Raw genomic sequence first — 17099 nt, forward strand, 5'->3', positions numbered from 1 at the left:
CTTGCACCAATGGCTTATATTGGCCATGTGCCAAAAACCTACTTCCCTTAAGTAATTTTCTATCGACGGTGATGAAGGACCAGACATATTACGAATATAACATTGTAACATCTGATCTACCGACTGTTATAAAAAAGTTATAAAATAAATATTAATTAAAATTACATAAATGAAAAAAATTAAATAATATTAAAAAATTGAAATTAACCCTTACCATTTTCATTTGCTGGATGGAGATATATTTATGATCGAAACAAATTAATTTCTCGGCCATTGTTAACACGACCAAATATCTTAGAAATTATAAAAAACATAATACTGATTTAGAAAAAAATTAAAGGAAATTAGGATTTAAAGAGAGCTTTGAGAAATTTAGAGAGAAATTTGAGAGCTTTTTTAAAAAATTTAGAGAGAAATTTAGAAGAAATTAAAGGAAATTGTGTAAAAAAATAGGTGGAGATTTTATAATTTTTTTTCATGACTGTGGGTCCCCTAATGGTTAAAATTTTAAACGATTGTTTGAGCGAAAAAATGGGCTAAAGTGCGTCTCTGGGGAGCTCTTTTGCTGACATGATAAAAGCGTTCCCTTACGGACACGCTTTTTTGAAATTTTCTTTTAAAACACGTATAGGTAGAAGTATTTTTGGTTTTTTTACCTATTTCAATAAATAAAATTTAAAATGATCTATTTCAGTAAATAAAGTTGGAAATGAGGTTTTTTTATTTTTTATTTTGGTAAAATAGTCATGTTTTGTCATGAAAGTTCCATTTAATAAAAGGGGGAAAAATCCCAAGCTATTAAGAAATATATAAAACCCAAATAAAACCTCCACAGTCCACGTACGAAGATAAGCCTCCTTTCTTGCTCCTCCATTTCATTCCCCTGCCCCCAAGCCGGAATCCCAGCAATCACCAACTCGAATACAAAAAAGATGGCGACGCTATCAATGGACATCGCCACAACGTTCATCAACTTCACCACTCGTTGTCGCCGCCGCTCCGGAATAAAAACCGCGGTTCTCCCTCTTTTCTTCAAATCCTCCACCATCAATTCCCGCTCCCTTTCTTCCAAACCGTTGCCTTCTTCATCTCTCACCGTTTTATCCACCTCCAATTTCTCCAAAGTTCACCGCTGCCGCCGGTTCTCCGTAGCTGCCACCGCCACTACTACTCCACAGAGCGAGGATTCTGACGTTTCCACTAAAATTCCTCCTGATACTCGCATTCCCGCCACCATAATCACCGGCTTTTTGGGCTCTGGCAAGGTAATAACTGCTTTACCAAAGGTTGAAATCGTCTTTGAAGTTTCTTTATTGAAAGTAAATGGTCTTTAAAGTTAAATATATTGAGTATCGGTTTAGCCTGGTTCTGTTTATTTTCTGGGATTTTAGATTGGTTCATAGTTTTTACGATTTCATTGGATTTTGGCCTTGGATTTTGTAGCTATAGCTGTAAACTGCAGAAAAAGATTGTTGCCTTTTGTGGAAAATATGTACGAAATGATTGCTAAGTTTGTCCTTTGTAGCTTAAAGGATATTATTAACTCCGCCCAACTTTAGAAATTCTGTATATTTTGTATTAGGTGCTAAATTAACTTGTGAAAACTATCCTTTTGCATTAAACTTCAAATTTATTGACTAAAATATAGTTTAAATGTCAGTTAACAACTGTAAATGTTGTTACTGTACACTTATTTGTCTCTTTTTTTTTATCACAAACACATTTGGCAATCAAACTTTGCGTTTCTTCTTCTGATAGGAATTCAACTTTTTTTATTGAAAGAGTTGGCTGGTTGACGTATTCATCTTTTTTAACTTTTGTGTGTTGTGGAACAGACAACATTACTCAATCACATCTTGACTGCAGATCACGGGAAGCGTATAGCAGTGATAGAGAATGAGGTATTGAGTTTAATTCTGCTTTAACATTCTTTCCTTGATATGATGGCAATAAAGGGTTCACAATAGTTAAAGTCTTTTGTAAGATCATTAGAGTAGGTGAGGTATTAATGAGTAAGTTATTGTTTAATTTCTTATTATCTTAATTCTTTTTTCCAATTTGAACGTTTCAGTATGGTGAAGTAGACATCGATGGCTCTCTTGTTGCTGCTAAAGCTGCTGGGGCTGAGGACATAGTCATGCTTAACAATGGCTGTCTCTGCTGTACTGTAAGGGGTGATCTTGTGAGGATGATTGCAGAGCTAGTCAGTAAGAAGAAAGGGAAATTTGACCACATTGTAATTGAGACTACAGGTTGGAAATTTTCTCAAAGTACCTGTAAAAATTTATAGAAAGAGTAATAACTTTTTATTTCTATTTGTTTGTGTTGTTGCATTTGGTGTATATCTGAGTTTTTCTCTTTGCTTGAGCGTGATAAGTTATTATTTTTGCTTCTTTTGCATTCCACATTCACCTTACCAGGGTTGGCAAATCCTGCACCAATAATTCAGACATTTTATGCTGAGGATCAGGTTTTCAATGATGTCAAGTTAGATGGTGTTGTTACTCTAGTTGATGCAAAGCATGCTGGCTTTCATTTGGATGAGGTCAAACCAAAGGGAGTGGTCAATGAGGCAGTAGAGCAAATTGCTTATGCTGACCGCATAATTGTAAACAAGGTACTTATGATGACCACCTAATTGGAAGTGCAAAGCATTCAGTTAATTATTAGTCAATACCCAAACAAAAACATTATTGAACTTGTTTTATTCTCTTGAACTTTGACTCAAACCATTGCCTAATATTCTGGTTGCGGCCAGCCATGTATCTCATCTTATAGGACATGTTCAAAGACTTCCATCTGTTATGTTGAATTTCTTTTCTAATGGCTAGCTGATATATTATTGTTTGTTTTGATAGACTGATCTTGTTGGTGAGCCAGAAATTACGTCCCTGGTTAAGCGGATAAGGGTTTGTTTTCTGCTGCTTTTTTCTTATTATTAAATAGTTTTATTGCAACTTAGGATGCTATTTGTTACTTTTTCATAGTTCATCAAAGATGACATTGCCTGCTTGCAGAACATGAATGGTATGGCTCATCTCAAGCGCACAGAGTTTGGAAAAGTTGACTTGGAGTATGTTCTTGGGATAGGAGGCTTTGATTTGGAGAGGTTGTTTTCTGCTCTAATTTAGTACCTCCATTTTCAGTAAAGGAAATCATTGAAGTAGTTATTACAAGTATTGTCATTTTTGCCATTTTATCATGTTCTATTTTTGTTAAGTAGAAAGTCTTCTGTCTCTCTTTGATTTGGTCTTGGAACTGCCTCTTGAGCTTCATTTCCATTTTGAGAAATTATTTGTTGAACACTGCCTGTTTGGAATCATTCTAGTAATACACAGCCATCATGGATGGTAAAATTAATGTTTTGATTGAACTCATCATTGTTGTATTTTTATCTATTCTCTTTCCCTTTTCTTTGAAAAGAGAAGGGAGAGGGGCAGGTTGAGACATTCAAAATGTTTCTTTAATGCTTATTATTCACCCTTATCTTACTGGAAAATAGTTTGACAGACATTTTAAATTTATTTATAATAAGATAATTTTGATTCGGAATGGGTTTATTGACCCTTGTGTTGAGATTTATTCTCTGGAATCTGAAGAAGATTTCAGTAGAGCCTTTCATGTGCATATTGGTTAATGTTATGACTTGTTTTCCTGAGATAGTCAAGGCTGTCCGACGATCCTCATTTTCTGATTCTTAGAGGAATTATTGTGCTGCTGAGTGCTGACATCTTTTACAAAATAGCATATGTTGCTTTCCTCTGCTTGACATTGCAGCTTCTTGTGTTTTGGTTTTCATGGATTGATGACGCCCCGTGAATGCGGGGCACACACACTTATCTTCTAGTGGAACCTTTGCAATTGTTTTTTTAGGTCAATATAGATTTATATAGATAACTTGCCTTGGTTTTCTCAAGAGGGATAAGGAAGAAATTTAACATGATTTGAGGTTACACTTTTGAAATCCAATGTCTTCTTAAAACAGGAGGGCTGAGAATGGGAATTGAGGATGATAGGACTGAAAGCATCTCAGTCGAATAAAGTAAATTAGAATGGATTAAGTTGCCAAAGGTTTCAGGTTTCCTATTGTAAGTTTGCTTCTATAGTGGCTGATCAGCTTTTGAACTTCACCTATGCTATCAAGTATTTCACAATTGCTGGTAGAGTTGTCTTTTGTTGTCGAGTCATTTTTTGGAGCTCTTTCTAGGTAGTACCGCACATTATTCAGAAAAGAGTGCTGGATTTTATGATCAATATCATTGCTTTTTATGAACTGAGAACATGAAAGAAGAGCAAATGACACAGAAGAATGGTTACCTATATCAAATCTCTTTGTTACATGGGTTTACATTCTTATATTTGGTTCTTGTTATTGCTTTTGTAGATTGTCTTATAACATTTGTTGAGTGATTAGATTGGCAACATCTTGGTGCCTGCAATTTATGCCCTCACCCATAAAAAAAAAACTAGCCATGACTTGAGCTGTGATTTTTCAAAAGTATAAAAGAACTTCTATACTGAGTCTTCCTTGGATTGGGTTATTCATGCTTATGTTTCCTGTGGGCTATATGTAGTTTCATTCGTAACATTGGCATTATGAGCATTTCTTTTATGATTATTGTTGGAATTCCTTAAATTAAGCAGATTTTCTACATTAGTGCTAGGAATTTCCTTGTACTATTAGCCATAATCAAATTACTAATTTTTAGGGATAGGCTAATTTCTAGAGATTATTTCCTTTGTTATTTTTCCCGCTATTCTTTAAAAGGTCGTATTGATTAGAAGTAATAAGAGAGAATCATTCTTCTTCCTAAAACTTATTCATGGTATCGAGCATCGAGAATCCATTTGATCCCTCTTTCTTCTCTTTTCTTGTTCTGCTTTTCTCTGTTAGAAATCCTACTCCCATGGGTGACATCGAAAATTTCTCCGAGACCGAGATCTCACAAATAACTCAAAATCACAGTCAAGGAATCCCACAAGGTGACCTTAACTCTTCTCTTATAATCACAAATCATCGATTAGATGGAAAGAATTTCTGCAATGGTCACAATCATCCTTATGGTTCTTCATGGCCGAGGAAAATTGGGTACATTAATGGACAAATTCTCGACCAGATCAACAAACTCGGTTATGCAACTTGGGAGCTTAACAACTCAATGGTTATGGCTTGGCTTATAAATTCGATGGAAGGTCATATAAGTTTAACGTATCTTTTTTCAAACCGCCAAAGAAATGTGGGATGCAATCAAGGAGAATTACTCGGATCTTGGAAATACTTCCCAAGTATTTGAGATCAAATTAAAGTTGAAAGATATTCGACAAGTAACACTTGAAGTCACTCAATATTACAACCTAAAGATCTTATGGCAGGAGTTAGACATGTATTATGAAGTTGATTGGGGCGAGGGCTTGGAACACACCAAGTTCATGGATCATCTTAACAAAGAACGTCTCTATGAGTTCCTAGCAGGACTAAATTGTGATCTTGATGAGGTCCGAGGATCGAATACTAGGCGTAACCACACCGCCAACCATAGGAGAAGCATTTGTCAAGTAAGGAGGGAAGAGAAACGGCGTCTTATTATGTTGGGAGACGCAAGAGAATTAAAACCATTGACCGTAGTGGTCATCATTCTTCCGAGAACTCGCTCTTATTTCAAGAGGCCCTTAATTTCAAAGGTTCAAAGATGGAATTGATTACGGTTCAAAAGGCCATGGTGTAGCCATCAGAATCGGGTTGGGCATACCAAGGAGAAATGCTTCAAACTCCATGGCTATCCTCAAGAAAAAAACAGAAAGAAAACAAGGCAAGAATGATATCTACTATCAAGAAGATGCTCGTAATGTTAGGCTAACCAAAACTCAACTTGAGGCTCTTCATAAACTACTCGGGACTCCTACGGACCAGTGGGTCACTAGCTATTCAAGGTCTCGCTTTAAATACTACACACGAACCTATCACAACTTCCGGATACTAGACTGGGTGCATCCGACCACATGACAGTAATCTAAGTTTGTTTCACACCTATTGACCTTGTCATGATCACTCTTGATTCGCATAGTGATGGATCTTACTCGCCAATGGTCGGAATGGGGACAATGAGACTTCATGAAAATTTTTCCCTTGATAAAGTTTTACATGTTCCAAATCTTTCCTGTAATTTACTCTCAATTAGCAAGCTTACCAAGGATGAAAAAGTACTTGCTGAATTTTTTGCTTTCGGTTGTGTGGTTCAGGAACAGGAATTGGGGAAGATGATTGGCACTGCTAAAGTTAATGATGGCTTATATGTTTGGAACAAAAACAGTTCAAAAGAAGGGATGGCCTTATCTACATCAAAAGACGATTCTATCATGCTATGGCACCGTAGACTAGGACACTCGAATTTCATGTACTTGAAGAAACTGTTTCCTCTACTATTTCTAAATAAGAAAATTAGTTCATTGAACTGTGAAGTTTGCCAACTGTCTAAACACACTTGTGTCCCTTATCCTTTGAAACCTTATGTTCAATCTCAACCTTTCTCTTTAACTCACAATGATCTATGGGGAGCCAATGAGTAAAAAACATCACAGGGCTAGGTGGTTCATAACTTTCATTGATGACCACACTAGAGTTTGTTGGGTCTATCTCCTTAAAGAAAAATCCAAGTCTCTAGAGTCTTCAAAAATTTTCATTCAATGATTCAACTCGTTCAATTCAAATATTCACACCCTTAGAACTGATAATGGGAGAGAGTACTTTAATTCTATCCTAAGTCCTTATCTTTCTGAGCAAGGAATCATACATCAAAGTTCTTATCTTGACACCCCTCAACAAAACGGGATTTCCGAGAGGAAAAACAGACACCTTGTAGCCGTGGCTTGTGCCCTTATGTTTACTATGGGTGTACCAAAGTATTTATGGGGAGAACTGTCCTCACTGGTTGTTATCTTATAAACCGACTCCCATCAAAGGTATTAAACTTGCAAACACCTTTACATACTTTTCAAAAAAAATTTCCCTTGTTTCGTGTTCCTAATCTCCCAACCAAAACATTTGGTTGCAAAGCATTTGTCCACAACCATCAACCTAACCGATCTAAACTTGATCCTAGAGCTCACACTTGTGTCTTTATTGGTTACTTACCTGCACAAAAAGGGTACAAGTGCTACTCTCCAACCTTACACCGGATGTTTGTGTCCCTTGATGTTACTTTCTTCGAAAACGAGCCATATTTTTCAGCCTCTCATCTTCAGGGGGAGATACTTAGTGAAGATGAGACCTTGAGCAATCTTCTCATTATACCTCAAGACTCTATCAGCCCTACCACCACTACAAAACCTGCTGAAAATCCTACAGCCACTGTTATTCCTGTTTTGGAACCTGTCAGCCCTACCACAACTACAAAACCTGCTGAAAATCCTACAGCCACTGTTATTCCTGTTTTGGAACCTGTTTTTCCTATCTCCACTGTTCAGCAACAAGAAACAAGGGTGATTAATCATACTAATGAAGAAAAACAGCCCACTCATTCTGAAAAACAACAAGAAAAAACTCAGGGACTTCGTGTATACTCTCGGAGACATCAGCTGCCTGAGACCGAAACAGCAGTGCCTATGCCATCTTTACCCGAGGACTGTCCTGAGGAAGAAGTTTCACCTCCATCTTCCATCCATCTTCCAATTGCAGTAAGAAAGGGCACTAGGAGCTGCACTCAACATTCCATTTCTCGGTTTGTATCCTAAGGAAACTTGTCTAAATCCTACAATGCCTTTGTTTCTAATGTTGACTCTGTAGAAACTCCAAAGAACATAGACAAGACTCCTATGGAACCCAACCTTAAATTAGGAACTGATAAGGATGGAGTAGTAGTAGACAGGGGGAGATATCAACGGGAGAAACATTTGGAAGCTGCCTACAGGATATTGAGATACTTAAAAGGACTCCTGGTAAGGGGTTGCATTTCAAGAAAAATGTTCGAAGAAATTATGGGCAAGCTGGGTTTGATTCACATCTACACTCCTGCTTGAGGGGGAGTGTTGGAATTCCTTAATTAAGCAGATTTTCTACATTAGTGCTAGGAATTTCCTTACTATTAGCCATAATTAAATTACTAATTTTTAGGGATAGGCTAATTTCTAGAGATTATTTCCTTTTTTATTTTTCCTGCTATTCTTTAAAAGGCTGTATTTAGATTAGAAGTAATAAGAGAGAATCATTCTTCTTCCTAAAACTTGTTCAATTATCTATGAAGCATCAACATGGAGCTAACACAGCCAAATAAGTACTGGACATGCCCTGATATGAAGTTTTCAAATCAGACACAGTCAAGACATCTGTCACAAAAGGGATACTGCTGGACTTAGCCTGAAATTACCTTTGGGAAACCAAAAAAGAAACAAAAGCCAGAATGGGAAGAGTGAAGACAAAGAGGGAGGAAGGAAAGATGATGGGGAATAAAGAAGGCAAAATGTCAGGAAATGGGTATGGGAATTAGGAAACGTGGAAATGGGTATTTGGATTTGTGAGATTGAAAACGAGTTTGAGAAGTAAAAAGTTAAATATTTGTGGGAGTCATTTATTTATTATTATGAAAAATTTTAATTAAACAAATGTTACTATAAGGATATATTTGTGTAGTTAAATTTACTTATTTGATAAAAAATATTAAATATTTTATTTAAAATGAACATTATAATGTTAAAATATTTGTTAAAATATTTTTCATTGCTTTGTCCTGCCGCACCTGAATCTTGAGAATTTTTAGAATTGTTGTCTTTTTGTTCAGATTGTATCTTTATTACGTGGCGGTGTCCATGCTTCATAGATGATTATCCATTTACTTGGAATTTTTTGTTCATCACCCCCTGAATTTTGGTTGTTGACTGACTTTTGTGCTTAAATCTTGCCAGGATTGAGAGTTCTGTCAATGATGGTGCTAAAGAAGATCATGCTCACCATCATGATCATGATCATGACCGTGATCATCACCATCATCATCATCATGAACATGAGCATAAACATGGTAACTGTACTTGTCATGATACCAAATAGTCCTTTTGCATGTGTTTTTAAAAGGTTTCTCTTTATTTATTTCATGTTTGTCTTTATTAGCAATAGTATATGTTCACTGTTCTTGAAGAGTAGTATTTGGTTTACTTTTGTTTCTAATAGTCCAATGGGTTGCTTTCTTGTTGTAGTCCACTGTATGCTTTGCTGTTTACATTTTTTTATTTTCTGAGATATGTCGAATTGTAATTTCTGTTTTTCATGTGGTCAGACACCTTTGTGCTTTAATTACAATAATAAATCAGTCCAGTGAGTAATGGTGAATAATGTCTAACTTGTGAAACGAAATGTTTCATGATAAGTTATGAGTTATGGCATTGCCTGTTGACTTGCGTCTAAATAGGTATTTGTCACCAAATTGATTTATTTGGTGGAACATGTTAGGAGCAAGAATGAATTTGAACTTAAGCTGAGTTGTTAAAAATCTAAAAGCATAATCGGCTATGAAGAATCCTCAAGCTAGTTGCTACTTTCATTTTCAACCTAAAATGTCACTCTTTGAAGTGGTTACAAGGTTTACATAAAGGGTGAGCTAATTGTCATCAGACTGCAGATATGCATGAATTTCTTTTTCAATCTGACCACCTGAGCCCTGAACAAGTTAAATTCTTGTTTGATGTAGTTTTGGCACTTCAGCAATGTTCATATTAATGCTTTTGGCTAAGATATAAATCTGATTTGTAGTTTGAAAGAAATATGTGGATATTAGAAGATTGAGAAGAAGTTAGACTAGCTTATTATGTGGCACATATTCATTTCTGTAATGATTCACTCTGAAGCCTTCTTCCATGCTATTGGTTTCTGATAGTGCCAAGCTTTATCGTGGAAACTAGAGCTCACAAAAATCAAATATTGTATCTTTCTGAACTACACAAACACGTATAATCTGGATAACAATCTAAATTTCACTTGCGAGGAATCTTATACCTCACTAATGCCATCTCTACCCCGAGTCTGTAACTAGTTTCTTCAAGGCTTAAGCTACTGATTTAGGCCCTCTTATTTTTTATTTCTTTGGCAAGGCAATTTGGATGTGGTCATGCTTACTTGCAATTTTACAATTATCTTGTCGACGTGCTGAAGCTTTACTCTTCTACTGAAGCTAAAATCTTGTACTTTGACATGCAGACCATCATCATGATCATACTCATGACCCAGGAGTTTCCTCTGTCAGCATAGTTTGTGAAGGGAGCTTAGATCTAGAGAAGGTTGGTTTTAAAGCATAATCTTCCTCCAGCACTAGATTAGATTATGATCCTAAAATACAGGCATATGAGCGGGCCTATTAGTTAATGGGGTTTCTTCTGCCTGCATAGGTGCTTCAGAATTTGTTTCATTATCGTGATAAGTTATTGTTTTGGTCAGAAAGTAATAAAACCTTTCATTTTACGGTTTTATTTACTTCATCTTGCAGGCTAACATATGGCTTGGTACATTGTTGTTGGAACGCAGCGAGGACATTTACCGGATGAAAGGTCTTCTTTCTGTTCAGGGTATGGATGAGAGGTTCGTCTTTCAGGTGAGGAGCATGACGTTTGATTGGTCTTGACTATCCACTGCGCGCTTGTATCTATAATCTTATTGCTATGAAATTAAAATAAAATACGGTTTTTTGAGCATCGGATGGGAGAGTGCTGATTGAGTTTTATAATGAAATGAACAGGGAGTTCATGACATATTTCAAGGATCACCAGACCGGTTATGGGGAGCAGATGAACCGAGAATAAACAAGATTGTATTCATCGGCAAGAACTTGAATGCAGAGGAATTGGAGAAGGGTTTTAAAGCTTGTTTACTATGATAACATTGACTGAATAGGACCAGACCATTGCATTTTGACTTGATAGAATATGAAATTGCCCCTCTTTTGCCTTTATGCTTGCAAGGGGAAAAAGGGCCGAGGTGGTTGCCGGGCTTGATTTATCATGTAAACAGTGGTGTTATTATTATTATTATGTTAGCTGTTAAAAGAATCTATAGAAATGTTTAAAACACAAAAAATGGTTCAACTGTACAAGTTACATGTATTTTAGGTTGACTTAATATTAAGAGTCCAGCCATACAAATTCAATAAGAATAATTATAAAATTAAATAAAATTATGATATCAAAAATAAAATAAAGGTGTTCTTGACTTTTTTTTTTTTTTTTGGTTAAGTCATTTTAAATAAAATTTTGAAACTTCCAGGATCATTTTTTTCTTTACTTATTTTGTAAAGGAAAAGAACTAGTCGCCTGATATAAATTTTTTATCTTAGGTGATAATTATGTTTAAAATGAGAATCAAAATGATATTAATATTAAAATGAATGGTTTTATGTTTTAGATTTTGTATTTATCTTAATTAATTTATTGAAATAAAAGTAACAAAATACAATCCGTTTTTTTTTAAAGTCTCAAAGGTGAAAGGATTGAATGATTTTTACTTTCAGATTTAATTATTTGAGAAAAATATAGCAATATATTAGATTATTTAATTAATTTGTGTATTGGGTAATTTTTTAGAACGGAATGGACGACCAATCTTTTCAATCAAGAAAACTAAATGCGTAATACCCAAATTGATAAATCTTAATAACATGAATCTCTTGCTTTCCATTAATTTTTTTTTTTTCAAAAATAGAATTCTAAATGTAAAGATTATTAAGAAAATTTCACCCTAAGACTTTAATTAGATGGTGAAAAGAAAAAAGAAAGAAAATATTGACTGTTGCTGGTTTTGCTTTAATACGGTAAGATAAGTACAAAATCTAAGACTTAGAACCATTTATTTTGATTCAATGGCTAAGATCATTTTGATTCTATCGTGGTTCTTATTTTAAAAGTTCTCACTATGGTTGTTACCATTTACTCAACAAGTTAAATTGATATCAGTTTATTATTTCAAATTGAATAGATTGAAATTAATTATAAAATTTATATAATTAAAAAAAAGATAAATTTATTTTACTTATATTTTGGTCCTTGAATGAAACGAATGAACTTATATTTTAGAAAATGAAAATAAGATTGTTGAGTTAAATTTCAATAGCTTGTAAGGTGGCTCAAAGCCCATTTTGAGGAGTATATTAAGTAAAGAAGACCACACCTTGCTTAAAGGCTCAAGGAAGAATCAGGTATATCCATTGGTGCACCACCTAAGCTTCAATAAGAAGTTAGCACCTCACCTCTCTTAAGCTTCAATAAGAAGTCGGCACTTGACACTTCTTAAGTTATTAAGGGGAACTTAACACCTAATTCTCAAGTTGCTACCAAAAGCCCTATAATAAATACTAAGCACTTTTGAAATTTGTAATAGTCTCATAAGTTATCCAATCATAGGGTTTTATCTCTACTTTTCCTAAACTTTTTAACTTTGATCATATGTTTGACTTGAGCATTGGAGTGTGCCCCAAAGGTAAAACCTCTAGTGCACATTAACTATAATTTCTTTCTCATAGGTTTAAAGGACTTCGAGAAGTTCATTAATACTTATAACTAAACGCAAACTACAAGACAAGCCCTACATTGAGCCAAGATCTCACTCCCAAGTAGCCTCAGAACCTTAGCCATAAGAGCCCGATTTTAGCTAAATCAGAACAGTGGTTTCAAAACCACAAATCCAAGGTCATAAAATTATTTTAATATTATTTTTGGTGTTTACAACATGTGAATATGTATGTGTGAAAATTTCGTGAGCTAATTTTTTCGTTTAATAGCTCAATTTGAGAAAAAGGACTTAATCACGTAAAATGCAAAAGTGGCATTCTATATTGTTGAGTTTTTCATTACAAAAAAAAAATTTTCATACCAACAATTATATATTGTGGCGGACTCTAATCTAAATAGGGTTCTTCGGCGAAAAGGGTCAGAATGAGGAAATGGGATGATCCCAATTTATCAGGGCTATCCAAGAATTTCAATCTTTGAAAAAAAATATATTTTTTTTGTATCATTTCCCCAAAAGTTGCTAAACTGGGTGGATACGTAAAAGATATTTCCCGACCATTACCGACGCATTATCCTCATAATACTAGATGACTTGGGTCTATGTCAATTAAAAATGAAAACAAAAAAAACGAAAAAGTATTAAATTAAAAGTCTCGAACAGGAATTTCTTGGATCTTCAAAAGGAAGACTTTGTAAATTTCCATATGAGTAATCATATGTATTATGAATCATTCAAATAAGCTAAACTAAAAAAGGGTATCCTGAGCAATTGCAATAATCGGGTTCATTGATATTCCTGGTATAGTAGATGCTATCAGTTTCTGGTTAGCCCCTCCCCCTCGGAAATAGTTTCTTTGAATGGCGGGAACATTTAAATAGGTTTGATTATTTATCGGATCATAAAAACCCACTTTTCGAAGATCTCTTCCCTCTCTTCGGGATCGAACATCAATTGCAACGATTCGATAAACGACTCATTGGGATAGATGTAGTTAAATAATACCCCCCTAGAAACGTATAAGAAGTTTTCGAGTCCGAGTGGCGGCATAGTATCTTCTAAAAGAGATAGAATAAGTCCTATAATGAAAATGAATTTCATTCCTGATTTCCATTCCATAAAATCTTGAAAGCGTTATCCGGAATGATTGGGCGTAAAGCGTCAGAGGTGCTTTTAAGTCCGCCGTCAAATCCTGTGGCTCAACCACGACGGTAGCGAAACTACCAAGCTGGAGTACGGTAGGGGCAGAGGGAATTTCCGGTGATGAAATATGAATTAGTAAGTAATAATAGCATGGCACTTCGAATTCGATATGATATTTTTTTTTATTTTTTTTTTCAAACAAGGAAATACCCTTTTCCATTTTCTCAACAACTAGATTAAAATGAAGAATCGAAATAGATTCTAAGCGAGAATTGAATTCAAAACTGTTCGAATTGTATAATCGTCAATTACTGACATTGGTAAACGGCCCAAAGCAATTTGATTATAATTCAATTCGTGACGGTCGTAAGTAGAAAGTTCATATTCTTCAGTCATTGTGTAACACCCCGAACCCGAGACCATCGCCGGTGTCGGACACGAGGGGTTAACAAGCCAAATCCACTTATTGCACCTACCAATTTGACATTTCCAGACAGGCTGGAAATCTGCGTCACTGTCGCCTTAAAAATCATATCTCGAGTTTCAAAACTCGGAAACTGATTCCGTAAATTTTCCCTGAATTTAGACTCATATATCAATCCATGGATTTATTTCTAGAATTTTTGGTCGGGCCAATTGGTACAGTTTATTAGTAAAAGTCACCCATGTTACAGGGATCGACTGCTCTGACCTTCGCGCATTACAACTTGAATATCTCTCTGTACAGGGCTTTAATACTGGTGCCGTTTGTTTCTAATGAAACTAGACTCAAAATGGAATCTGCACATATAAGGCATGACTTCTAATTCTTTCTGGATAATTTATAGTAAATTTTTAAAATCACGACAGGGGACCCAGAAACCGTTCTGGCCCTGTCTCACAATAGCTTTACTATCTCTTAACATGTAACTCCTATGACCGTTTCGTTTCCTCCATATGAAAGTAGACTCATCAAGGTTCATTTACATAACTTATTCACTATTTAATACCATTCCTAAAAATTTTGGTGATTTTTCACATCCACGTCACTGCAACTGGCAGCATCTGTTTTTAAGGTAGGCCTTACCTATTTTGTAGTTTCCATGGACCAACTATAGTCTAGTCATACTTAGGTCCAACATATGATCATATTTAGCCATTCCAATGGCTGATCATGTGACCAACTCTCTCATTCCAAACCATAATCACATCATGAAACCAAATATAATTACAAACCACATATGGTCAAATTCCATACTCCACTTTTACGAACCATTTTCGCGTGGCCGCACACATATACATCACAAAGTACTTAAAAACAACCGAGGGTAGTCCTATACATGCCATATCCAAAACTCAACTAAAGGAGTACCAAAAAGGGCTTTGATAGTGTGGTTGACTTCCACTTCTATGATCCCGAATCCGATCGCTAACGAGCAAAATCTATAAACAGAGAAACAAAGAAACGGAGTAAGCAATTTATGCTTAGTAAGTTTCGAGCCATAATATACACACAACCAAAGCATAGCATTCAAGTAGCTAAACAATAATTCATATGCACAATTTCTCAAAGATATGCTTACTTCACAATCCCAACTCTTATATTCATACACAAATAATGGCCTAGTTAATGCCGATAGCTCATTTATCATTAGAGCGAATATTCATACGCACTTACTCATAGTGTGCGAAGCACACACAAAACATACCTTGTTGTTGGGAATTTCACAAGTGCATTAACTGAAAATTTTCCAGCAAGCTTAAAATTTTCAAATCACATACCTTCGGAGTTTAACCGGATATAGCTACTCGTTCAAATGCCTTCGGGACATAGCCCGGTTATGGTAACCCGCACAAATGCCTTCGGGACTTAACCCGGATATCACAACTCGCACAATTGCCTTCGGGCTTAGCCCGGATATCACAACTCGCACAATTGCCTTCGGGCTTAGCCCGGATATCACAACTCGCACAATTGCCTTGGGCTTAGCCCGATATCACAACTCGCACAATTGCCTTGGGCTTAGCCCGATATCACAATTCGCACATTCATACACATCTTTGTTTCAATTTCATAACAAACGTTTATGCACAATTTACTTAATCAAGAATATCATTTCGCTCAATGGCCACATACAAGGGCACAATTTCGATTGCTTATTACTTCATTCAATCGAATCAAAATCTAAGTTTTGATACTCGAAAACTTACCTCGAATGTTGTCGAACGATTCGATGGCTATTCGACTACTTTTTCCTTCCCTTTATCGGATTTGGTTCCCTTTGCTCTTGAGCTTAATGTTAACAAATAAATTGATTTAATCGTTTTGAATATCGAAAAGAGGAACTCATGGCACTTAGCCCACATATATTCACTAGACATTATAGTCACATGCGCACGAATTCATGAATCAAACTCAACACACAAAGCCTTCAACATGCTTACTCATGGCGAACAACACAACCTCTTAGGTACTCATTCATGGGCCGATTATGCATGTTGATGTTGAGGCCAATTACATGTTTAATACCACACATGAATGGCACACATTTTACTAGCTAATGCTTTACATATTGTGGCTCAATACACATCTATCATTTACCTCATAACCAAAACATAATCACAAGAAAATACATACTTTGAGATAGTATATATGTCATACCAATACATCATGTGCAAACATATATATACCTATAGGTGCATGGCCGAATCTCAAGGTGTTCATAACCATCTAAAACACAAATTTTACCAATCAAGTAACAAGCATAAATCATGCTCATGAATGCATCATGACCGAATACATCACAATCATACCCCATTGAACTTGGTCATGGTTAAACAAAGAACTCAATGTCTTACTCAAGATTGCTACAAAGAAATTTCAAGAGTAGTCAATCCATCATTGCATGCATCATTAGCAAGCTTCACATTTAGCATGCAATGGCTTTAACACAATAACAACCTTGGCCAAATACCATTTCCATGGCATAACAAGGATTTGAACCATGGCTAACATGAACATCAAGTTAGCAACTAAAACATGCATGAATCTCATGACACAACCTCATACATACCTTAATCTTGATGCAAGTATAGCCAAAATCTCCTTCTAGATCTCTTCCAAACCAAAAATGGAGCAAAATCCTCCTTCTTCCTTAGTTTTGGCTCAAAGAAAGGATGAACAAATTTTTTCTTTCTTTCTCTACAACTCACGGCAATGGGGGAATACCACACTCACACACATTTTTTTTCATTCTTTTCTTACCCATACACCTTTGTTTATTATTTCTCCTAATGCACCAACAAAACATGTTTCATGACATGTTTTGCCCATCCTCTCTTGCCATGGCCGGCCACTTCATGTTGGGGGAATTTGACATGCAAATCCTTATTTTTGCATGCATGATCAACTAGTCATCACACATTTCCCCATCATACTTTCAAAGTTCACTACTAGGTCCTTTCTAGTGAAATTCACATTTATAACACTAAATCG

At 35.6% G+C, this 17099-nt stretch overlaps 1 protein-coding gene across 1 annotated transcript; it reads left to right on the forward strand.

Moving 5' to 3' along the window:
- Window positions 1–793: 793 nt before the first annotated feature.
- Window positions 794–11153, forward strand: LOC108486259 (uncharacterized). Its single transcript, XM_017790220.2, has 10 exons — window positions 794–1265; window positions 1836–1901; window positions 2072–2252; window positions 2421–2617; window positions 2859–2909; window positions 3018–3109; window positions 8899–9011; window positions 10184–10263; window positions 10470–10574; window positions 10719–11153. The coding sequence occupies exons 1-10, from the start codon at window positions 933–935 to the stop codon at window positions 10854–10856; spliced, it is 1356 nt and encodes a 451-aa protein (XP_017645709.1). The 5' UTR covers window positions 794–932; the 3' UTR covers window positions 10857–11153.
- The last annotated feature ends 5946 nt before the right edge of the window (window positions 11154–17099 follow it).

The sequence above is a fragment of the Gossypium arboreum genome, chromosome 6 (assembly GCF_025698485.1).
Source record: "Gossypium arboreum isolate Shixiya-1 chromosome 6, ASM2569848v2, whole genome shotgun sequence".
Classification (NCBI taxonomy): Eukaryota; Viridiplantae; Streptophyta; class Magnoliopsida; order Malvales; family Malvaceae; genus Gossypium; species Gossypium arboreum.